Raw genomic sequence first — 24,584 nt, forward strand, 5'->3', positions numbered from 1 at the left:
CAAGACAATGCACTGGTAGCTGTCTGTGTGGACAGACTGCAGCACTTTCCCTACTCAGCTGTACTAAGACAGGTTTCAAGTATCAGAGGGTAGCCGTGTTAGTCTGGATCTGTAAAAGTAGCAAAGAATCCTGTGGCACCTTATAGACTAACAGACGTTTTGGAGCATGAGCTTTCGTGGGTGAATGCATGCATCTGAGGAAGTGGGTATTCACCCACGAAAGCTCATGCTCCAAAACGTCTGTTAGTCTATAAGGTGCCACAGGATTCTTTGCTACTTAAGACAGGTTTAACTCCCAGTGCTGTACAGCTGCAAGTGTAGCCATACCCTCATTGGAGTTGGTTTTATTTTGTTGCTGGGAGAGCTTTCTCCCAGCAACAAAGAGCAGTTACACCGTGAACCTTACAACAGCGAGGTTGCAGCAGCACAGCCACGCTGCTGTAAAGTGCGCAACAGACAGAGTCTTCGGGATGTTTACCACTACAGCTGTGCCTTTGTAAGGTCTCCCACATAGCCAGTTTCATGACAGTGGGAGAGAGCTCTCCCTATTGGCATAATTAAACCACCCCTAACAAATGGTAGTAGTTATGTTGGCAGGAGAGCATCTCCCATCGACACAGTGCAGTCTACATTGGCACTTTTGTCAGTAAAATGTCAGTCTTGGTGTGGGGGGGGGGGGGGGGGGTTTCACACCTCTGACAGAAGTTTTACCAAAAAAGCTCTACAAAGCAGCTTAATAGTACTAGTTAATCATGATTCCAACCTGCAGGATGGTGCCACTCATTATTTCAAGAGGGACGTGCTTCCTTTCAGGGTCTCAAATATACCTTGAACCAATGGTACTCCAAAGTTGATTTTTTTCAGCTAATTTTACTAGAGGAAAAGAAAGCAGTGTCTTGTTTTTTAAAAAAAACTACTAAAATTTATTTAAAATCCTCTTGAAAGATTGCCTGGATACTAGTAAGATCACTACACAGTGGCAGGTTTGCCGATATCTGCAACAGGGTCTTTCCCACTATGCTTTGATTTCTTACTCCTTATATCCTGCCCTGAAGGTCTCCTCCTATGCCTTTGAACCTACTTAACAGTTTAAAAAAAACACACACACAAAATTCAGCAGACTTTGTGGAGCCAGAACACCTGAGCTCTTACCTTGGCATAGTCACAGACACCTTCTGTAGGCTACAGATAGGTAGGCACGCTTAGACAAGTCAATCTGATCCCTCTATACATCAACTTTCTCACTGTACTTCAGAGAGGTGTGAGGACTATAATGAGTATTCTGATGATGAAGTGGTAAATACTACAATAAAGCTTGCACTGAGGACTCATCCAATAGGTAACTCCCTGTCTTTTAAGTGGCTGTTTTTACATATCCCTACAGTCTCCAGTACAATTTCGTTCAGCCTGTAGTTAAAGAGCAACATATTAACTTATGTACGATGTGTTCAGATACTACTGGGAGACGCACCACAGCAAGGCCTGGGGCAGTTGCTCAACAGGTTCATTGCAACACTTCTTGATAGTTTCTGCCTCCCTTCCTAGAAACTTGGTGTAAAACTTTGCGCATCTACATTAGTAGTCTATGTAGTGACAGGAAACAAGCCCCATGCGTCCTTTTTAAGGGCTCTTCATGGCGTTCCCCTTTCCCCCGAAAAGCACCTAGTATCACCGGGGAATGCCGAACCCAGACACACCCCCGCCTCCCCGCTCCACCCCCATCTCCCCACTTATCCCTCTTCCTCGAGCCCCCTCCCCACCAGGCCCCGCGACTCAACGCCCCGGCTGCGGCCCGGCTCACCGAGATGGGACATGGAGACGGTGGCGTTGCCGAAGCGGGGCTCGTTGTAGATCACCACGGCCACCGCCCGCTTCCGGGCCGCGTTGGTGACTTTGTCCTTGAAGGTGCAGCCCCCGCGGGCCACCAGCGCGATCCAGGGCGGCGGCGGCTCCCCGCTGGGCGGGCCGCGGCTCCCCGGCGGCAGGGGCACATCGTAGTCGGTGTCCGAGGCGCAGCCCTCCATGTGGCGGGCGGAGGCGCCGCGGGGGATGCCCACCAGGCCCTGCGCGCTCTCCTTGGGGGAGCTGTCCCCGTAGCGGCCGCTCTCGGCCATGCCCCGCACCGTGCGGTTGCTGAGCGGCTCGGTGTAGGCGGTGTTGACCCACGCCGCGTACCACTCCAGGAGGCGGGCGGCGCCGCCGCGCGGGACCCCCAGCGCCAGCAGCGCCGCCGCCAGCAGCGTCAGGCGGGCACGGCACAGCATGGCACGGCCGCGGCGAGCAGGCAGACAGAGCTGCGCCCTCTGCCGCGCCTGACTCCTCCCGCTCCCTGGGAAGCGGAGGGGCGCCGCCCACTGCCCCAGCCAGGCCGCGGCGCAGGTAACGGGCGCCCCCAATGGGAGTTGCGGCCGGAGCGCAGCTAATGGGAGGCGGAGGCCGGGCTGAGCCGGCTCCTCCCCGCTAGCGTGGCCGGGGGGTGGGGCCGACGGGTGCGCTCCCAAGGGGGGGTGTGTCCCGCGGTGAGCTCTGCGCGCAGCTCTTCCGCCAACCGCTGTCGCCAACAGACGCGCCCTGTGCGCGCGCAGGCACCGGAAGAGTTAATGTCCCCTGACCCCGAAATCTGACCCGCTCCTTCCTGCCCCGACCGTTGGCTCCGAAAACACCGGGGGGGTGGGGGTCTGAACGGCTCGCGCCCCTGAGCGTGCTCGAGGTGCCAGCGTTTCCCGGCTTGCGCGAGAGCGGCGGTTGTCCGCTCAGCGTCCTTATTGTGAGCGCGTGAGGCCCCGATCCGGCCGCCCACGGGAAGCACGTGCTCAGCTGATTACCCCCCCCCCCGAAAATGATCAAAGTGAAACCGGGCACCGGCCCTGAAGCGTTTGCAGGGTCTGGAGGCAAGACATTCCCCGCGCCCCAGCGGGGCCCAGGTTGTAGGTCGTGGGCTGGAAAGGCCAACGCAGAAGAGACCCAAGGAGACCCGGAGGCTGATGAGCACTTGGATGCTGTGTTTGTTTTTTTAATGCCAGCAAGAGGATGTGACTAATTGAAGGCCTGGCTGCTGGCTCACCCACGTTTGGTCAGTGACACACAAGTTAGTCAGTCACTCCACCCTGCAAAACACTCCACACCTGCATTGTAGGGGTCACCCCAGAGGAGGATGGGAAGGAGCAAAATGGATGAGAGGAAGGGAGGGTGAGTGAAGGGTCAAAAGCCAGGTAGAGATAGAGGGGATGCCGCAAAAATAGAGCGTGACAAGGAGAAGAGCAAAATCACTTGAGATAAAGAGAGCTCAAATAAACATTTAAAACTGACGAGTCCAGTGTCACCTTAAAGACTAACAGATTTATTTGGGCATAAGCTTTAATGGGTAAAAAACCCCACTTCTTCAGATCCATGGAATGAAAATTATAGATGCAGGCACAAATATACTGACACATGAAGAGAAGGGAGTTACCTTACACATGGAGAACCAGTGTTAACAAGGCCAATTCAGTCAGGGTGGATGTGGTCCATTCCCAATAATTGATGAGGAGGTGTCAATACCAAGAGAGGAGAAAACTGCTTTTGTAGTGAGCCAGCCACTCACAGTTGCTATTCAAGCCCAAATTAATGATGTTAAATTTGCAAATGAAGTGTAGCTTTGAAGTCTGTTTTTGAAGAGTTTTTTTGTTGAAGGATGGCTACTTTTAAATCTGCTGTTAAATGTCCAGGGAGATTGATGTGTTCCCCTACTGGCTTTTGTATGTTACCATTCCTGATATCTGATGTGTCCATTTATTCTTTTATGTAGAGACTGTCTGGTTTTGCCAATGTACTTGGCAGAGAGGCATTGCTGGCACATGATGGCATATATCACATTAGTAGATGTGCAGGTGAATGAGCACCTGATGGTGTGGCTGATGTAGTTGGGTCCTCTGATGGTGTTGCTAGAGCAGATGTGGGGACAGAGTAGGCAACAGGGTTTGTTACAGGGAGTGGTTCCTAGGCTAGAGTTTCTTTGGTGTGGTGTGTAGTTGCTGGTGAGTATTTGCATCAGGTTGGGGGACTATCTGTAAGCGAGGACTGGCCTGCCTCTGAAGGTCTGTGAGAGTGAGGGATCATTTTCCAGGGTAGGTTGTAGATCGTTGATATACTGGATAGGTTTCAGCTGGGCGTTGTACATGATGGCCAATGGTGTTCTGTTATTTTCCTTGTTGGGCCTGTCCTGTAGTAGATGACTTCTGGGTCCCTGTCTTGCTCTGTCAATCTGTTTCCTTACTTCCCCAGGTGGGTAGTGTATTTTAAGAATGCTTGATAAAGATCTTGTAGGTGTTTGTCTCTGTCTGAGGGATTGGAGCAAATTTGATTGTATCTTAGAGCTTGACTGTAGACAATGGATCGTGTGATGTGTCCTGGATGGAAGCTGGAGGCATGTAGGTAAGTATACGAGGGATAGCCATGTTAATCTGGATCTGTAAAAGCAGCAAAGAATCCTGTGGCACCTTATAGACTAACAGACGTTTTGGAGCATGAGCTTTCATGGGTGAATACCCACTTCGTCAGATGCATCTGATGAAGTGGGTATTCACCCACGAAAGCTCATGCTCCAAAATGTCTGTTAGTCTATAAGGTGCCACAGGATTTTTTGCTGCTTTTATAGGTAAGTATAGCAGTCAGTAGGTTTCCAGTATAGGGTAGTGTTTATGTGACGATCACTTATTTGCACTGTAGTGTCCAGGAAGTGTCCCCTTTAAAAGTGATGAACAAATTGTAGACGAGGATTACTCAGTCCGTGGGTCAGGACCCAAAATTGGGTCACCAGAATGTTTCAAAGGGTCAGGCAGCGGCTCCTGTCATACAGAACTGGCTGGGCTTGCCTACCTGCTCCAGGCACTGCAACATCTGGGATCCTAGCATTCAGGTTTGGCCCAGTCATCATGATGATGGGACCCTGCGTAGGCCAAATTTGCCTGAGTGGCACTGCAACCCCCTGAGCCAGGTCACACCTTCACCCACACAAATTTGGTCTAGTCAGAGGGGCGGGACCAAACCCCAGGGGTGCTGAAACCTCAGAGGTTGCAGTGCCCAGAACGGAAAGCCAAACCCAGCCCAGCCAGTCCCATAGCACAGGAGATACCACTGTCAGGTGAGTGCCAGGCAGGACCTGACCAAAACCACCACAGGGCCTCCACCCTCAGACTATTATTTACTGGGTCATGACAGGCCATAAACGTTTACAAATGGGTCCTGAGCCCAAAAAGGTTGAGAAGCACTGTTATAGCTATCATTCTGAGGGAAAACACTGGAAAACACTGAATTATAAAAAGAAAAGTGAACAAAATGGGAAAAGCCTAAGACAAAAATAAAGATAAGTTTTATATATTGTTTTAGTTGTATGGAAAGTTTGAGCTATACAAAATAAAATGTATATCAAGGATTTAATGATTTTGCTGTTTTTAGTGCCCAAGTAATTTGCATGTTTCCCCAGCTACTCTCTCTGTAGTCCCCAATCACTTTAATGCTCTCAGTCACCATCATTTTCTTTTAGAAAAAATGCATTATGATCATATTACATCTGATATGTTATCAAACAAGGCTTCTCCTTTTCCTATTAAGATGATTGAACCAGTAGTGATCATAATATCTTGTAGAAGTGTTCCAAGCCTTGAGCACTGTTGACCCTCTTTATAGCAGCAGAACAGCTATTTTCCTTGTCAGCATGAAGGTTGATGTGTTTAAAATTCCATTCCAGGGTCATTTTTAAAGTAAAAATTCCCCAATCCAACCACTCTTTAAAAGTGGAGTATAGCAGGGTCTCTCAACCTGTCCAGACTACTGCACCCCTTTCTGGAGTCTGATTTGTCTTACATACCCGTGTCTTACATACACTTCACTTAAAAACTAATTGCTTACAGAAATCAGACATAAATATACAAAAGTGTCACAGCACACTGTTATTGAAAAATTGCTTACTTTCTCACTTTTACCATACAATTATGAAATAAATCAGTTGGAATACTGCACTTACATTTCAGTGTACGGTATATAAAGCAATATAAACAAGTCATTGTCTGTTTGAAATTTTAGCTTGTACTGACTGCGCTAGTGGCTTTTTATGTAGCCTGTTGTAAAACTAGGCAAATATCTAGATGAGTTGATGTACCCCCTGGAAGACCTCTGTGTACCCCCAGTGGTAAACATACCCATGGTTGAGAGCCACTGGAGTAGAGGAAGACAGTATAGTTAGAGCACTCTACAACTTCTTGGCAATGTAGTTTTAGGACTCTCTTCAAAGGCACTCAGCATTTCAAGAAAAAGATCAAAGTGGCAAAATCAGGAGGACAACCAAGATTGAGAATTAAAGGAACATATAAAGTACTGCCAGGGGTGAGGTGCAGTGGGATGGGGGATAAAAGGAGTTAAGAGCTGCAGAGACCAAAGAGTTAAATGTAGAGATCATGGGAATTGAAAGAAGGGGTGGGGGGTAAGAGCAGCAGAGAAGTCAGGGGGTTATAAGTTGGAGATGATAAATGACAGAATAGAGGCAGAGAAAAAGTGAGCAATGTTGAAGGAGAGCAAGTGACGAGAGGGAGTTCAGAGTGAACAAAAGAGCAGTGTTTGATAAAAACTTGATTGAGAAAGGTGACCAAGATGGTGCATTGAGTCAGTCCAAAAGTGAAGATCAAATAAGGAGGTTATGGAAAGGCAATTAAAAGCCAGTAGACATCAACATGGAAATTAAAGTTATCACAGATGCGAGTAGGAGATTAAGATGAGAGGAGGAATGATTTGGCATTGAAGTCAGTAACATGAAGGAAACTGTACACAACAGCTGCAGGGCATGCAGTTTTCAGAATGTAGGGTGGTGGAATGGGAGGAGAAAGTGCTGATTGATTAGATGGATAGGAAAGGAGCCCAACACTGTTGCCGAAGTGTTGGAAGGCAAGAGGCCAGTTATGGCCACAAGGAAAGAGATTGGGCTGGAGATAGAGAGATGGATTGGATTTCAATGGTTGTGAGGAGTAAATAGGAGCTAAAGCCTGTGAGTCAAATTAATTTATTGGATAGGGCACAGGAACTCTGAAGGGGGAAGGTGGCTAGCTTAGAGGTTACTGAAAGTAGGTAATGTGGGAGAGGAAGAGGAGAAGAATGGTGGGCTTTGGCCAGAGAGTAGTCAGTAAGAACAAGATAGAGATGAGAATTAGGGAGAGCAAGGGAAGGGGGAAGAAATGGCATTGAAATGAAGTTCCATAGTATTGTTAATTCACAAAAAAGATTGAAACCAATGCCCAGTCACTTGCCTAATACCTGCATGTATAGGAGTGAGTGGTGAGCTGTATTAAGAATGATGTATGGTTATCAGATGCTGTGTTACACTGAGATTAAAGCAAATGGGGGGTGGGGGACAGGGAGGAGAGAAAAGTGCATGTTTTCCCAGTGTATCCCTCTCCTTCCTCCCTAAACATCTGAAGATCTGACTCTCAATTCACAGGGTCCCTTTAAAGGAACAAAGATGGCCTTCTTTCCACCAGGAAGATTGTACAAGACTGAGAAAAAAAGACAGTCATTAGATAAGATAGAAATTTTAAAGGCTGTCAACCAAGCTTCCTCATGTTCATTCCTGTTAAAATCATATTACAGACATCAAAATATTCAAGCAGCAACTTCCCTTTTGCTATTTATTTGCATTTAATGCTTGATGGGCAATTTGTAAACATTCATTATCTTTACAAGTCAAAATACATTGCAAAGTGCAATACGCACCCATAAACAGTACATACAAGTAAATGATGACAATTACTTTAGAAATGAAGTATTCTTTGGTTAAATTAGAACAGCAGTTAAAACTAGCTATGCTTAATACTGTACATGCATTACCTTGGTACAAATTAGTAAAGGACGTTGCTCATCAGAAGTCAAAATTCATAACTTCATTTTCTTTTTTCCAGCTAACATACAGTCATAAATAAATGCATCTCTAGACTATTACAGAACCACAAGTGAAGATTTAACTAAAGAAAGCTTGCACAATAAGGCTTTTCTGAAATGAGAATATTTAATAAATATTAAGATGTAAAATAATTAAACTAAAATGTGATTCTTACTGCTGAAGTACAAAATACATGAAAATAAATTGCATGTTGGTAAGTTGCAGTGCTTTATAGATACTAAGGCTCAAAGTCTTAAGATCAGAATGAAATAAAAGGGAGTTTTACTATTGATATCCATAGGTGCAAGATCAGACCCCATGGTCATAACCAATAGCCTGAGGGAAATTTTAATCTATTATGGAATCTTTACAATAATCTTTGGGTCAAAAGTTTAATAAACTCTATTCATTTAACTCATATCACATGATGATATAAATTGAGAAATTTGGCAATTTAATTTTTTTTGATAGTTTGTAGCTAATAATTTAAGGCCCAATTAAACAAACAACCTCTGCCCCTAGCCCGCGATTCCCAAACCCCTTTTTTCAGAGAAGTCACTTCAAGGCTACTTGGGCAGGTTTGTGATGGTTTCTGTTGCCTTCCAGAGGCTTTTGGGGTGTGGAAGTGAGATTTTTGATTAAGATGACATATCTGTTTAAGAAGCCTCCTTTTCCCATCTTAAGTCCTCACTGCAGTTTCAAGATTCTCCCTGGATGTCTCATGCCCCGATGGTTTGACAAGAACCTAAAATGTGTTGGTAAAACTCCTTAGCCCTTCAAAGACTAGAGTATTAATTGACAGGAGAGAGAAGAATTGTGGACTCTACTGTCATCAGGCCAGTAGAAAAGTATGTAGAGGAAAGAATGAGTAATTATTAATGGCTAACACTTTGATTTTTCTTCCCCTCTTCAATGTGCGTAGACTTTCCCAAGTTTAGTGTCTTATTTGCTTTTTGTGTGAACTTTTTCAAGGATCTCTGGGTATAAAGGTAAACTGGGGCAAAAAAATGTGTAATTACAGTTACAAGTCACTATTTGTGCAAACCTTTAGAGAGCCCCTTACTGAACTAGACCTGTGCCTATTGAAATCAATGAGAAAGCTCCTATTAACTTCAATGGCCTTAGGATCAGACCCCAAATGAACAGAGATCCCAATGTCAAAACAACAAGAATGTGGGAAAGCGTCAGTTAATAGCATTCCACTCATCTGTGTAGGACCAACTCTTGTGTTCTTACATTACACAGAGCAAAGGGGAGGTGCAGTCTGGGCAAACTTGTAGGAAAAAAGTGCAAGGGAAAAAAGCTATGCAGGGTATTTCCTCCACTAGTGCTGCAGGCACCATGGTTCCCTCTGCAAAATATCTGTACAATCAGTAAACCTGATGAAAAAGAGAAAGAGGACAGAAAAGAATATGCTAGCGAGGCGTATACCTTAGGTTCCCCCCCTAGCTTTTCCACCATTCCTACACAGCTCCAATAGTGATGTCAACAATGGGGACCCCAGAGTTGAGAGGCCTGGGTGGCTCATAGTATTTTAAGCACCATGTAATCCAATTCTGCTCAAAGCAGATCTACATGCCATGGTACAGATAGTGGCTACCAACTCTTTGTTTAAATTAGCACTCCCACCACAGCTAGTGCGGGTGGATCTGAATTGGTGGTGGTGGCAAGAGGGGGATATTTGGCAAAAGGCCTCATGCGGGCAAAGCTGCAGTGGCATATTTCTGCATCAACACAGATAAAAATCTGTTTAAACATAATTTGATAATGTGGCTCAGAGCATCAGTAAGTGATCCTTTGTGTTTTGTATCTCTTCTTAGTGGAGTCAGAGTGCAGTCAGTAGCCTTCTAGTCAATTACTAGAAAGTACTAGTCTGTATGACTTGACCTCCATATCTTTATCCCCTCTGAAACCCTGTCTACAGCAGGGATATTTTCTGAATTTTTTCCCCTGGTTACTAACGCTGGTTTAGCTGTCCAAGTATTAGCAACATTGGGACCCTGTAGGTGTGCGGACTCACCCCTGCAGGACCTCCTGTTGATGACTTCTGGGAATTAGCTCATTCCATCTCCAGAGCACCCTCTGCAGGCCAGTGATCCACCTGTCCTCTGGCCCCATGTCCCTCCCAGACCCAGTGCCCCTTTAGCTGGGTGCTGCCCCACAGCAGTACTCCCACAATTCTGGGTTTCCCTCTCCAGGGGAACCTCCACCCACTGTCCCCACTTCACCTCAGAATATGGCTACTGCCAGTAACCATCTAGCCCCCACTCCTGGGGCAGACTGCAGTGTACACACCATTCACCACTAGCAAAGGGGAGGTTGGACCTGCTGCCTTTGCCTACCCTTGGCTACCCCTCTGTAGCCCCAGTACCTGTCCTGGCCTTTAACAAGGCCTGCAGCCTTGGGGTTCTCCAGGCTGGTGCTCCCCAGCTCCAGTAGCTGCTCCCCAGCCCTGCTACACTCAAATACTCAGTCTCTAGCTCCCTGCCGCCAGGCCCATCTCCCTCTGTAAACAGAGAGAGACTCTCTGTCTGCCCCTGGCTTCTCTGCCTTTATAGGGCCAGCTGAGTCTGTTTGGGGCGTGGCCCCAGCTGCAGCCACTTCCGCCAATCAGCCCAACCTAAAAGCTGCTTTCTCCAGCCACAGCCCCCTCCCAGGGCTGTTCTTTAACTCCTCTGGACCTGAGCGGGATGACCACCCCGCTACAGACCCATAGTGTAGACAAGTTGCTACTGCCCTCCTTTTAATCTTCATTTAGAGTTGTAGGAAGTGTAATCAGCATAGTTGTTATAATGACAGTGACTGCCATCAGCTTGTCTGCAGTAGGCTCTCATTATTGCCAGCATCAGTGGTAAATTTTCCTAAAATTTCTTAGGGCTTGTCTTCCCTACTGGTGTAAGTCGATCTAAGTTACGCTACTCCAGCTACGTTATTCACGTAGCTGAAGTCGATGTAACTTAAGTCAACTTACCCCAGTGTCTTCACTGCGTTGTGTTGACGGGAGACGCTCTCCAGTCGACTTCCCTTATTCTTCTTGGAGACGTGGAATACTGGGATCGACCAGAAAGCGTTCTGCCATCGATTTAGTGGGTCTTCACTAGACCTGCTAAATCAACACCCACTGCATCAATTGCAGCAGCGTTGATCTCCGCCCAATAGTGAAGACAAGCCCTTAGTTTAGACATGGCCTGAGAATAACACCCTCTTTTAATACATTGGACCCATGTAGGCTCAGCTGCACTTAATTGGCTTCCAGTTGGTCATATTGCCCTGAACTGCATCTGAGCTCTGGCTGGGCATTAATGCAGAAAAGCCCAGGTTCTTTGCTGATTTACCTAGTTTATTTCCCCTAAGAAGTGCACTGGGATGGACAGTATCAGGCCTTTTGAGGTTCCCACTAGGGCAGTGGTGGGCAACCTGAGGCCTGCGGGCTGCACACTGCCCGTCAGGGTAATCAGCTGGCGGACCGTGAGACAGTTTGTTTACATTGGCCATCTGCAGGCATGGCCACCCACAGCTTCCAGTGGCTGCAGTTTGCCCTTTCAGCTAATGGGAGCTGTGGGAAGCAGCGCGGGCCACAGGGACATGCTGGCCGCCGCTTCCCTGCAGGCAGTCGTGCCAGTGTAAGCAAACTGTCTCATGGCCTGCCAGCGGATTACCCTGTTGGGCCGCAGGTTGCCCACCACTGCACTAGGAGGTATCAAAAGACCTGTACTTCCATTACAGGTGTAAGCAGAGTCAGGATGAGCTCTACCCTGACATCTGGTGGTGAATTATGGGGAGTGTGGAAAGAATTTCAGGGAGTGTGGAAAGGAATTTCAGGTATTTGCATTGGCACACCCACCCCACCTAGCATAGCTCATGGCAGCCTGGGATGGTTATTTTGACAGCTCTGGGATCCCCAATTTCTTTGTTATTAATAAAGTATGTCACCCTGATTATGTGAATGAGGAACTATGAGACTGGTTTATGACAGAGACAACTCAACCTCAATTAAGTAGTACTTGCTAGACGAGGGACATGGGTTCCAACTCCCAGTGAATGGAGAGAGGTTGGGGGCTGGTGTGTGTATCTGATGATATGGGCCCCTTTTGAGGGCCTGGAACACCAATTGCACATCCTCCTCTCTCCACTGTTGAAGAGTAGAGCTAATTTTGATTCCATTAGGAGTCCATCTAAAGGCTGCTGAGCTGAGATCACTGAGTGCTGTGTTAACTAGTGGGGGAGCCTGAAGATCTATCGCTAAGTGGCTGGCAAAGTGAAGCAGTTTGCAGCATGTTGGAGCAGCCCATGGAACAGTGAGCGGAGTGGAGCGGTTTGCGGGGACAGCTGGCGTGGCTCACGGGTCGGCTGGAGGAGTGGCACAGCTGGTGTAATGGAGCAGGTTGTGGTGAAGGCTGCAGCAGAACTCCACAGAGAGGCAGAGCAGTTGGCCCTGGCCCACGTAAGGTGCCCCTTAACACCATGTGTGGGCCCCGCCTCCTATTTCCACCCAGGCTGGGAGGGTAAAATTCTGCAGATAAACTTTTGAACTCTGGGGTGGCACTGACCAGAGACACTGGGGTGATTGGACTTAAGACCCTAAGGGGGAAAGGACATTGCCAAATGTACTTGGAGGTGGGTTTTTGCTTATGGTTTGTGTTATAATCCTGCTTGTGGTGTTTCTCCGATGTGATGCCACATTGTTTCCATCCTTTATTAAAAGGATTTTGCTACATTCAGACTCCATGCTTGCGAAAGGGGAAGTATTGGTCCTAGAGGCGCCCGGGGGGGTGGTATGTAAGTGTCCCAGGTCACTGGGTGGGGGCTCGAGCCGGTTATGCATTGTGTTATTGAAATGGAACCCCTGGATACTGAACCCGGCCCTTGTTGCTGCCAACTCAGAGGGGCAGAAGAGTTACACAGGCAAACAAAGCTCTTACAGTCTCTAGCTTTTACAGCGTTACAGTAAGAGCTATTGTATAATTTAATGGTAAGTAATAGACACACATTCCTTATAAGCTGTGTAGCTAAGTAGCTACTTAAGCCATCAGTCCCTTTTTAGTAAGATATTCTAGGTCAGGTGGCTAGAACAACCTTAGTGGTATATCATAAAGTAAGCAGAGGCTAAGAACTGATAAAGCAGCCCCACTTGGCCCTGCAGGAAAAAATTGCCAGTCCGGCATATGCTTTGCAGTGAAGTTTTGACTTTGCTCATAGGGAGAATGGAAATTTTTTACTTGGTCTTTGAACTGAAAATGCTACTAATTATCCCAGATTTCCCTTACAAAGACAATGTCAGGGCGACTCCCTTTTAAACCTACCTAGGGAACCGGATTAAAGGGCTGGCTCCATCACTGGGGGGAACCAGGGACTGGCTATGAAAGTCTGTCTCAGGAATGAGTTAATGAAACTGAGGTGAGAGACAGGATGTGAAAAACGTAGGATCTTAGGCTGGCAAGTAACTCAATATTTCTCCTGTCTCATAATCTAAAACAGGCTTAGTAGAGACTACATTTTTTAAAAAGAATGTTAAGTGCATTGGGATTATCCTGTGGTGGGTCTGATTTCTTGTTTGACCCTTTAACATGTTTAATCATCCTTGTACTAGTAAAAGACATAGTGTACTGAATTTATTTTGTTTGAGCTGCTTGTACTTTGCCACTGCAATAGCCAACAAGGTCCACCACTCCTTCTCCTCAATTGCCAAGCAAAATATTTAACTGGATAATTTGGAAAAGGGTGTGACTGACTAAAACGTAAATTCCAAAATAAGATCTCTTCATTAAAAGTATTAAACACAAACTTAAAACATCTTATAGTTGCAGCTAGAGATATTTGCTTAGAACACCTACAAAACAAGATAGCAAGTAGCAATAATACTTCCACAATATACAGAAGTCATTTATGGGTAATTAGTTTTTCTGTAGAGAATGTCATATTTAGCATATAAGTGTCACATGGGTGGATGACACTAAAATCAAAACATTTTTAAGTAGCATTCAGGAAGTATAAATGCTATCTGAAATGCCAAGATTGTGTGTTCCAGTGTAGGATTTACCATCCACATATCATTTTTAATATAAAGATCCATATTGGTTTATTAGCATTTGATCCAAGTAAACAAGATGAGGCCATTCTGAATGCTTTTGAAAAAAATCACTGTAAAATACCCATCCAACAACATGGTGTTGGGAAAAGTTTTTGGAAAACAAATATGAAAACTGAAGATTTATATTTCAAACCCAATCACTCTTTACTTGGAACTGCTTTGAAATACTCCTCCACCGCAATGGTGGAAACTCCTCCATACCAGTTCTGAAGCCAGATGTGCTCAATGTTCATTTTCATAAAGAACCATTCGTAGTTACGAGGCCACTTCCTCATAACTGGGTGCCTGAAAAGACAAAGAATTCCAAAAAGGTTTGCCAAAATGCACATCTAGTGGACTTCTTTCTTCAGTGCAATAGTTGCTAACTTTCTTGGGCAAATAGTTTACCTGAGTAAAATCTGGGCTGTACCGGGCAGCATCATTGACCTATGCTCACGTTCACTTGCAATAAACCTTGCTCCAAACCTACATTTGGCAGAAAATAAAAGTACAGGAAGGGTACCTGAGAGGCCCCATCATTAAAAGGCAGATTTTGCTCAGCCCTTAAATAGGTGGAAAGTGCTGGCAGAGGGCACAAGGGCCTGCCATCCACAAAGGGACTTGGGTGTTGCAATGGGGAGCATTGCAATGACTCACTTTTATCCACCTAGAGAATCACTGGAACAACAATGGGATCCACAAAGCTTGGGTTAGGTGCCTAGGCCAACTATACAACAAATGAGGAGAGAAAGGTGCCTAAGAATGCAATCCACAAAAGCAGCAGCCTAGTCAGGGAGTTTCCTAAATTAGCCAATGGGAGAGTCTGATGAGAGGGACGTGTCCCAAGCACTTCCCCTCTCACAGAGATCATCACCTGCCTATTTCTGCTTCTAGGCCACAGCTTGGAACCCTTTCCTAGAGTCAGGCAGCTAAACCACTTCATGTGAGGATGAGCTAGGCAGGCACCTGACTCCACACATAATAGGAAGAAGATGGAGAGGGCAGTGCTGCCAACTTTATAGCTTCTAGCTCAGGGATGGGGAAACTTTTTGGATGAGGGCCACATCAGGGAATAGAAATTATATGGTGGGCCATGAATGCTCACAAAATTGGGGTTAGAGAGCGGGAGGGAGTGAGGGCTCTGGTTGGGGGTGCGGGCTCTGGGGTGGGGCTGAGGATGAGAAGTTTGGGGTGTAGGAGGGTGCTCTGGGCTGGGACCGAGGGGTTCGGAGGGTGAGAGGGAGATCAGGGCTGGGGCAGGAGTGCAGGAAGGGGTGCAGTTCCAGTGGAGGGTGCGGGCTCTGGGGTGGGGCTGGGAATTAGAGGTTTGAGGTGCAGGAGGGTGCTCTGTGCTGGGATCAAAGGGTTTGGAGAGCGGGAGAGGGTTCAGGGCTGGGGCAGGGGGTTGGTGCGTGGGGAGAGGCTTGGGGTGCAGGCTCTGAGTGGCGCTTACCTCAGGCGGCTCCAGGAAGCAGTGGCATGGCCCTTCTCCAGCTCCTACGTGGAGGCATGGCCAGGCGGGTCTGCACACTGCCCCATCTGCAGGCACCGCTCCTAAAGCTCCCATTGGAGCACTTAGGAGCTGGAGCGGAGCTATGCTGCAGCTTCCGGGAGCTGCATGAAGCGGCCCCCGACCCAGTGCCCCAGCCAGAGTGGCCCCCGACCCAGCATCCCAGCTGGAGCAGGGCTATGTCGCGGCTTCTGGGAGCCACGTGGTGTGGCCCCCAGCCCAGTGCCCTGGCTGGAGCGGGGCTAAGCCATGTGGTGTGGCCCCCAGCCCAGGGCCCCGGCTAGAATGCCAGAGTGGGGCAAGCCTCAGAGTCTGCTTCCCAGTGGGAGCTTGCAGGCTGGCTTAAAATGACTCCGGCCCATAGTTTGCCAACCCCTGTTCTAGCTCATTGGTTAAAACACTCACCTGGGATATGGAAGGCTTGGGTTCAATTTCCTCCTCTGTCTGACAGAGAGGAAAAGATTGGAACAGAGATCTCCCACCGCTCAGGAGAAAGTCCTAACCACTGGGCTAAAAGTTGCAAGGTGGTGGTGGCACCACTACCTCACTGCAAGATTTTGAAGGGGACTGATCCAGTAGGTGACCTCTGAGTATGCCTACCAGATTGGGCCCTGCAGGCAAGATTGATATTCACTGCCTATTTTCCCCAGCTTGATGGATTGCACTGGGGCTTAGATGAAATGTAGGTGTACAGGTTCCTAGAGTAAGGCAGCAGTATGCGTGCCCAGAGGCAGAAACTTAGGCACCTAAATAACTTTCACAATGGAAACTTTATGCCTCCAGTGAATTTAGGTGCCTACAGAGTTAGGCAGAAGCTGAGTGAGGGTTTTGTGGATCACAGTGGAGCCTAAAACTGGGATTTGGGCACCAAAATCTGAGGTTCAGGCACTTAAGTACCTCTATTGATCTGGGCCAAGGTGCCTTCATCCCCTTGCTTGGCTCACTTAAAGGCCTGGAAGAATTGCAGTCCTTGTGCTTTGGGGAACATCAGGATTACTGCTTCCCTAGTCCTGTGAGAGTGCATGGCACCTCAAAGGGGGTGGGGGAAGAGATGGGCCATAATTCTGTCCAACTAACCATCACACCTGGCTAGCTGCATGGAAGATGTTAAGCTGCAGCCCACAAAAGTGTGTAAGGAGCAAGTGTGGTGACACCTGGAAGCACCCTGAGACATTCAGGCTGCCTCCTGGATCTCCCTATGAGGCAGTAGATTTTATCACTGCCCCTTTCTATGGAGTGTGCCTAAATGGCACAATCTTGTTTTGTGGAAGGGAGGAAAAGCCAAAAGTGTTAGTCACAAAAACCTCAGATATGACAACACACACTGATGGTAAGGGAATCACTCTTAATACTTTTGTAAATCCTAGAATTATATACAGCATTTTCTATCAAAATGCATGTTGATCACTACTTATCTGGATGGCGTATCTGACTGTCCCAAGAGTACCAAGATAGTCCTAAAGGCCTGGATAATTTACTAAGGGTATGGCTACACTTGCAGCTGTACAGCGCTGGGAGTTAAACCTGTCTTCGTACAGCTGAATAGGGAAAGCGCCGCAGTCTGGCCACACTGACAGCTACCAGTGCACTGTCGTGGCCACATTTGCAGCATCTGCAGCAGCATTGGAAGCGGTGCATTATGGGCAGCTATCCCAGCGTTCAAGTGGTTGCAACGTGCTTTTCAAAAGAGAGGGGTGGGGTGGAGTGTGACAGGGAGCGTGGGAGAAAGAGAGAGTGGATTTTGGGAGCCAACACTCTGTCAGCAGCTGCCTTGCAAGTTCTGACCCCCTCTCCTACCCCTCTCTCATTCACTGAAAGCAAGTAGCCCTCTTTGTATTTTTCCTCACAGACCAGATAAGCAGCCTCCCCTAAACGGACCCTGCCTCCCGCGCTGTGCTGCTTCTCTCCTCAAGCCCCCTCCCTTCCCCTCTCTTCAAGCAAACACTAGCTGTGGGCTTTCCAAAGGGAGCCCTTGCCTGTTTGCTCGTCCACAGCAAACAGGAGCTGTGTTTGTTTTTTTGATAAGCAGCTCCAGGAGCCCCAGTTCACAATAAAACAAACAGAGGCATCAAAACAAAACAAAGAGAGTTATCTTAAAAGCATTATGGGAAGCTTCCAGTGGTCAGTTACAGAATAGTAAGGTTATTCCCTGTTTACACTGGCACCCCAGTGCTGCAGCAGCAGCGCTGTTCTCTTTATTCCTCTCATCAAGGTGGAGTACATGTAGTGCTGTAGCCAGGGAGATACAGCACTGTATGTGCCTTGCCAGTATGGATGGGGAGTGAGTAACAGCGCTGTAAAGCCACCACCAGTGCTGTAACTCTCAAGTGTGGCCAAGGCCTAAGCAGCCTAGTAAGTAAAGAGCAAGCCTGTTACTCCTAGGATCCTCAATCCCAACTGGCCACCTCACTCACAATTTATTCATCTCAAAATTGTAGGTATTACTATATTACATAAATATCACATACAGACCTAGAAAACATTGCTTGTTTGGCAAATTCCATTTCCTCTGGTGGTACTATGACCATCTGTCCTGTGAGAGTCAGTCTGGCACACCGTGGATCCTCAGGATCAATTATATTTTTTCTGCACACAGAGAAAAATAATCATGTATAACAGATTGTTTTCTACAGCAGAGGTCTTAAAAGGTTATTCATATTGGCTAAATATATAGCATGCTCTGGGTGAATATGAGCTCGTGCTCACATATTTAGCAGCTGTAATATTCTAAGCCCCAGGCTTGCTTCTGCAAACCTTTACACACATGAGTAGTGATATTCCATGGGACTGTTCATGTGGGTGAGGAGTATTCACACGAATAAGGATTACAGGATCAGGTCCAAAGTTTGAAGCAAAACAGAGATTCATCTATTTTCTAACCATGCTTTTAAAAATAATTAATTAGTAGATGATGTCTTCTGTCTATTCAAATTGTAATTGTTCTAATCTTTTATGTTGTAAGCTGATTTTCTGTTGAACTTTTATAGATGTCATTCTGTAGCAACAAAAATTAGGATTAGCCATCCATGCACAGAACCAGACTTAGAATTTTTGTGTAGATCTGTAAAACAATTTTAAGGTGCTGCACCCAAGCACCTCAAAAATGTCACTGATTCTTGTCCACCCTTATCACACCACTATGCACAGGGTTTTGAGGAGGGTTAGTGAAATGGTTAGCATACACTCAAAACCTTCACTATTACAAAAATGAATGTAATGTAACTTTAGTTCCCTTCCTTGTAGCCTTCTGCTGTAGACCCACTTGCTTGTTTGTTTCTTCCCTAGTGATTGGTTTACATCGCTTTATGTTTTCAAGGCTATCTGCACGAGGAAAAGAGCTAGAGTCTCACTATTTTTAAGAGTAGAACTCTGATTCTCTGTTACATTTCTAGTTCATTCAAATTAGGGGGCTCTTGACTGGTCTCCAGCTCTGCCTGTACTTAATGACATTTAAAATGAATCACAAGTGTAGCTATGGGGCTGATTCTAAGAACGTAGGAACAGCCATACTGGATCAGACCAATGATCCACCTAACCCAGTATCTTGTCTCTGACAGTGGCCAGTGCCAGATGCGTCAGATGGAATGAACAGAACAGGGCAATTTCCAGTGATCCGTTCCCTGTCATCCAGTCCCAGATTCTAGCAGTTTGACATTTAGGGACACCCAGAGCATGGGGTTGCATCCCTGACCATCTTGGCTGTCTGTTACATTGGTATAAATGAGGAATAACTCCACTGCTAGCAAAATCATAATGAAACCATTGTGAGGGCCTAATTGCGTGAGAAGCTGTGTGGCCTCAACTTCCATTAGTTTCAAAAGAAGTTGAAATTGCTCAGCACCTCACAGTGTTGGATCCTACACAACAGCTTAATCAGGCCCAGAGACTCACATTAAGAAAAAAGCATTGAAGTTGTTGTTCTAAAGTGTTTTAACCTAAAGAAGGAAACTGCAGTAAATTAAGCCTGATCTGCATGCAGTTTTACTCACAGATCTTGACTTGAACTCGTTAGCCCGAACCCTCACTGTATATGCAATTTGTCATTACTTTTTTTCCTTATAATTCTCAGTATGTTTCTGCTGCATGGAAACATATGGGAGTGTTCCTGCAGCTAAGTTAACACCTGGAAATTCCCCACAGATGGTAATAAAAAACTGTGTAGCCTGCTGGATAAAGTGTCTGCTTTTATATGTAGGACCAAGAACATAAATATGCCAGAAAATAGAATGGGCTCATACTCAGCTGTGCCAATAAGCACTGGGCATAGCTGACAGCATGAGCTGCAAAGGTACAATATGTGGTTCTCTGACCCTCAAGATGGTTTTCTACCATCCCCAGAAGCTTAGAGCAGCCTCATGGCTACCACGGAGCTCTTATGCTGACTGAGATCAATGTGTACTTTGATCATGCCTCCTCCCACCTTCTACATTCAGTGGGGGAAAGATGGAGAGACCGGAGTTGGGGCTAGGATCCTGCTCAAATTTTTTATTTATCATTGGTTTATTTTAAAAAATTATGATCTAAAAATTTTCCAGCAACATTTTTTAGTACAGACTAAGGAATTAGTGTTACTCTGAGCACTTGAAAATCTGCATTCCCCTGACCAGATTCTGAATTCAGTTAGATCAGTGTAAGTCCATTGAAGTCAGTGGAGTTACTCCCAATTTACAGTACATAACTGAGATTAGTCTAGCCCTCTGACTTTTTGTGTTTAACCTCAAGCTTGCATTAGCATTGTCTTATTTATTTATTTAGTCAGATTAGTTTTAAAAATAAGTGAAAGAAATGTTTAACAAGCAAAATCTGTACCTGTAGAAAGTCAATTCAATTAATAAGCCTGTTTCTACCGGCATGCAACTGACTATTTCTTCATTACATGCCCATCAGGTATTTGAAAAGGGAGTAAAACAATTGAACAGTGGATAAAAGCAAATTAGTTTGCCAGTGCATTTGTTTGGTATATCTTAGTTATTTGTTGCAAGTTACTTACAGGTAGAAGGAAATATAAAATGATATTCTTTCTTTTTGGAAGGTTAGGTTTCATGGGACAGATGGCGGTGGCAGATTTGATTTGACTATGTGAGTCATAATCAAGAGCTATCAGAGAGCATGTTAGATCCGTCCTCCTAACTCTTTTATAATAAAAGAGAAATGTGTACATAAAAAGATCAAATAATTATATCTGTTAATTTTCAGTACTGGCCTACACCAAGAGTTACGTACCTCAATATCTAGAATGTTGGAGCATGTACTTTCTCCTTGGCCTTTTCCTTTGTTTGTAGATTTCACTATGTTTTTGTCTCACTGCTTGGGCTGTTACATTATTTGAACATGTGATTAAAACACTATTAGTCTTTGGAATGGTTTGTTCAAACTGTAGTTTGTATATTTAAATATTCAGTGTAGGGGAGTGCAGTTTGTTTTGCTGGCAAATCAGCAAGCAAATTTTGTGTGAAGATTCAGTTGGACAAAATACTAGAAAAGGACAGTGACACATCTTTACTTGGTACACTATGTTGTTATATTTTGGCATGGCTTTTATCACTGGCTTTTATCATGTTTTTCCGTTCTATAACAGTTAACTTTGTATCCTAGTCTTACATTGACACTGGTATTTTATTGAGCAAAAGGCTTAATGTTCTGAAAGAAATCTACTTTTGCATTTTCTTTGGCATAGTATTCCCCTTACAATGTGCTTTTTTTTTTTTCTTTCTAAGCCCATGTACAAGCACTAAAGTTTTAGCTAGCACAGTTCTGTTTCTAATGCGGACAAGTCCTGTGTTTTCAGTGTGTTATTGGTATAGCTGATGTAAATTTGGTACTTGCTGTCCAGAAATAGAGGGATATATGCAGTGAGCCAGTGGCCTCTCTTCATGAATAAACTCCTCATGCATGTCAGTGGGATATATAGTTATACATTTAGTAATGATTTCTTGCCTTCTATATAAAAACACGCACATTCAGTCCTCACTCCTCAGATCCATCTTAGCTTTGTTGTGGCACAAAACTGAGTGGGAAAGTAAAAGTAGGTCTATGTTTGTGACACGGAGGGCCATTGGTGATTCACTGCTCTATTTCAATAACTTACCAGGCCTGGCATATTCATTACATCTAATACGCTGTTTTCATGATAAACTCAAAAGGTGGCATATAATATATAATTAAAAACCAATAACTGACTGATCATTAAAATACTAGCATGATGTATTTATGGGATGTGTACAAAGAGTTATAAATATGCACCAGAATTATGGTCTTAAAATGTGTTTGGCAAGTAATGCATAAGTCCAGTTTGCCCTAGAGAAAGGAATGTGTATTTGTTTGTCTGACCAGCCTGGTCATCAGACAGAGACAATGAAGGTACATTTACATAAAAGGTAAACAAAGCCATCAAACTAGCGAGTGGGGGAGATAGCTTCTTAACTATAAACAGCGAGGGTCTAAACCTCAACTGATGAACAACTGAATCAACTGATTGTATACAATATTACTGCATTATAAAAGCATATCAAGTAAGGTCTTTTATGAAAGCCTGTGACACATTAGTGATTGATATAATTGTGAAATGTAGGCATTAATACAATATGAGGAATTATGGATGCACATTGATATGCTTTATAGCAGCAGTTCTCAGCTAGGGGTCTGGAGCCCGCTGCGGGAGGCCACAAGCAGGTTTCAGGGGGGCCACCAAGCAGGGCTGGTATTAGACTCACTGGGGCCCAGGGCAGAAAGCTGAAGCCCTGTCGCCCAGGGCTGAACCCTGGACCCTGAGCCCCGCCACCCAGGGCTGAAGCCAAAGCCTAAGTAACTTAACTTTGCGGGGGGTCCTGTAGCATGGGACCCCAGGCAATTGCCTTGCTCGTTACCCCCTAATGCTTGCCCTGGCTTTTTTATGCATTAAAACAGGTGTTGTAGCACAGCTGGGCCGTGGAGTTTTTATAGCATGCTGGAGGGCCTCAGAAAGAAAAAAGTTAAGAACTCCTGCTTTACAGTCTGTGACCAGACATAGTGAGAAACAGATTTTCTCCCAGAGAGGAGGGAAGGCAGCTATCTACCTATCTCCAATGTAAATGAAGCAGTGTCGAATCAAAACAGTGAAAGTCCTACTTACATATGAATAAATGGGGGATGGAGACTGCACCCCCAGGAAGCCTTCCTGCCTCTGGAAGTAAGTTCAGTGAACTTTGGGAAGACAGCCTGGCATCGACACCCCAGCAAGGAAGAAAAGCTTTCTCTGAGCTTACTTTTCAAAGAATACAAATCACAGGTTTACTGGACTATAAAAAGAAAGGGAGAGAACCTCATAATTATCTATCACTGGGGGGCGGGAATTAAAAGGGTCAGAGCTCTTCAAATCACAGAACACTGGATCCTTCAGCCAAGGGCGTTGAAGTCTCTCAGAACTGAATATGGGTGAGAAACCTGCTTAGGCAAAGACTGTAACTTGCTGAAATTAAGTTTTAGTCTTAGAGGTGTATTTTTACTTTTATTTGTTTGTAACCATTTCTGGTTTTATTTCTTATACTTGGTCTCTCTTAAGCCTATGACTTTTTGTTTGATAAAATTGTTTTCTTTTTACTATAAACCAATTCAGTGCTGTGACTGAAATAAGACTGTTTGTCCAGCCCCCATTCAATTAAAGAATTGCAGTGTATTTTCTCTTTAAAGGAGCAACAAACTTAGTAACTTCTGTGAGTGTTCAGTAAGAGGGCTGGACGCTGCAGGGAGACGTTTCTGGGGAACTTGGGAGTTGGGGCTCAGAGTTTGTTACCTGGGAGGCAAGGCTGGAATGGGTAGAGTCCTGAAGAGTTGCTGGGCAGGCAGGCAAAATGGTGTGTCAGGGAGTTGTCACCTCTTAACAGCCAAATTCTCACTTGCTGAGACTGAGAGGCATTACACATTATCTCACAAGTCTGGGAACTTCAGCAGATTGTCACATTGGCAGGTGATTTTGGGGAAGTTTGGGACTGAGGGGGGCTTTCAGTCACCCTCCAAAATACCTGGGCAGTGGAAGCCAGGCTGTGACCTACATGCTTGAATGAGGGCTCTTGGTCAGCAGCACAGCACTGAAGGCATCCAGAGTTGCTGGGCAGGTGGTGACACAATCCCTTTATGGTCTGGGTTGAACCCCAAAGCATCATAAGATCATATTTGGGAAAGGAGACAAAGGAATCAAGATGGATACCATTTACATAAAAAGATACACACCTTGCTAACGAGATTAAACAAAGCCAGACTTAATGGGAATCAGACAAAAGCTTATGCATTTTATTAGAGCTACATTAGTGCTGATGTATACATTGGTTTAGAGAGTTTATCTCAATTATTCATCAGGTCTGAGGAGAGGAAAGAATTGATTTACCCAGTTTTTCTGCTCCTGGGGGACAAACCATGCATTCAACACTTGATTCTGGTCAGCCAGTTGTTTATGTTAAGCATGTGTGATCAGTCCTTGTCATAACCTTAGTCCCAGATTTGGACCTTAGCGTCCAAAATATGGGGGTTAGCATGAAAACCTCCAAGCTTAGTTACCTGCTTGGACCTGGTACCTGCTGCCACCACCCAAAAAATTAGAGTGTTTTGGGGCACTCTGGTCCCCCTGAAAAACCTTCCCTGGGGACCCCAAGACCCAAATCCCTTGAGTCTCACAACAAAGGGAAATAATCCTTTTTCCCTTCCCCCCTCCAGGTGCTCCTGGAGAGATACACAGACACAAGCTCTGTGAATCCAAACAGAGTGAATCTCCCTCTCTGTTCCCAATCCTGGAAACAAAAAGTACTTTCCTATTCCCCCAGAGGGAATGCAAAATCAGGCTAGCAATCCAACACACAGATCTCCCCGATTCCTTCCTCCCACCAATTCCCTGGTGAGTACAGACTCAATTTCCCTGAAGTAAAGAAAAACTTCAACAGGTCTTAAAAGAAAGCTTTATATAAAAAGAAAGAAAAATACATACAAATGTTCTCTCTGTATTAAGATGATACAACACAGGGTCAATTGCTTAAAAGAATATTGAATAAACAGCCTTATTCAAAAAGAATACAAATTAAAGCACTCCAGCACTTATATTCATGCAAATACCAAAGAAAAGAAACCAT

General features: G+C 45.4%; 2 protein-coding genes across 4 annotated transcripts in view; both read right to left on the bottom strand.

The window, feature by feature from the left end:
• RNF149 (ring finger protein 149) overlaps positions 1-2,382 on the bottom strand; it is a 33,923-nt gene extending 31,541 nt beyond the window's left edge. For both annotated transcript variants that reach the window (XM_050922447.1, XM_050922455.1), the window contains exon 1: positions 1,802-2,382. In XM_050922447.1, the coding sequence (XP_050778404.1) occupies positions 1,802-2,264 (463 nt within the window). In that variant the 5' untranslated portion in view covers positions 2,265-2,382. The remainder of the gene's footprint in view (positions 1-1,801) is intronic.
• CREG2 (cellular repressor of E1A stimulated genes 2) overlaps positions 1-24,584 on the bottom strand; it is a 145,367-nt gene that overhangs the window by 107,776 nt on the left and 13,007 nt on the right. The window contains exons 3-4 of one of the 2 annotated variants that reach the window (XR_007769317.1): positions 17,959-18,072; positions 14,068-14,282 (exon numbers count right to left, since the gene is read on the bottom strand). Coding sequence is in view for 1 of the 2 variants with exons in the window: in XM_050922739.1 (XP_050778696.1) it covers positions 14,135-14,282; positions 17,959-18,072 (262 nt within the window). In the remaining variant the exon portion in view is untranslated. Of the gene's footprint in view, positions 1-10,615; positions 14,283-17,958; positions 18,073-24,584 lie in introns of those variants that run through there. The other variant, XM_050922739.1, reaches the window with a different exon arrangement.

The sequence above is a fragment of the Gopherus flavomarginatus genome, chromosome 1, assembly GCF_025201925.1.
Source record: "Gopherus flavomarginatus isolate rGopFla2 chromosome 1, rGopFla2.mat.asm, whole genome shotgun sequence".
In the NCBI taxonomy this organism is placed as follows: Eukaryota; Metazoa; Chordata; order Testudines; family Testudinidae; genus Gopherus; species Gopherus flavomarginatus.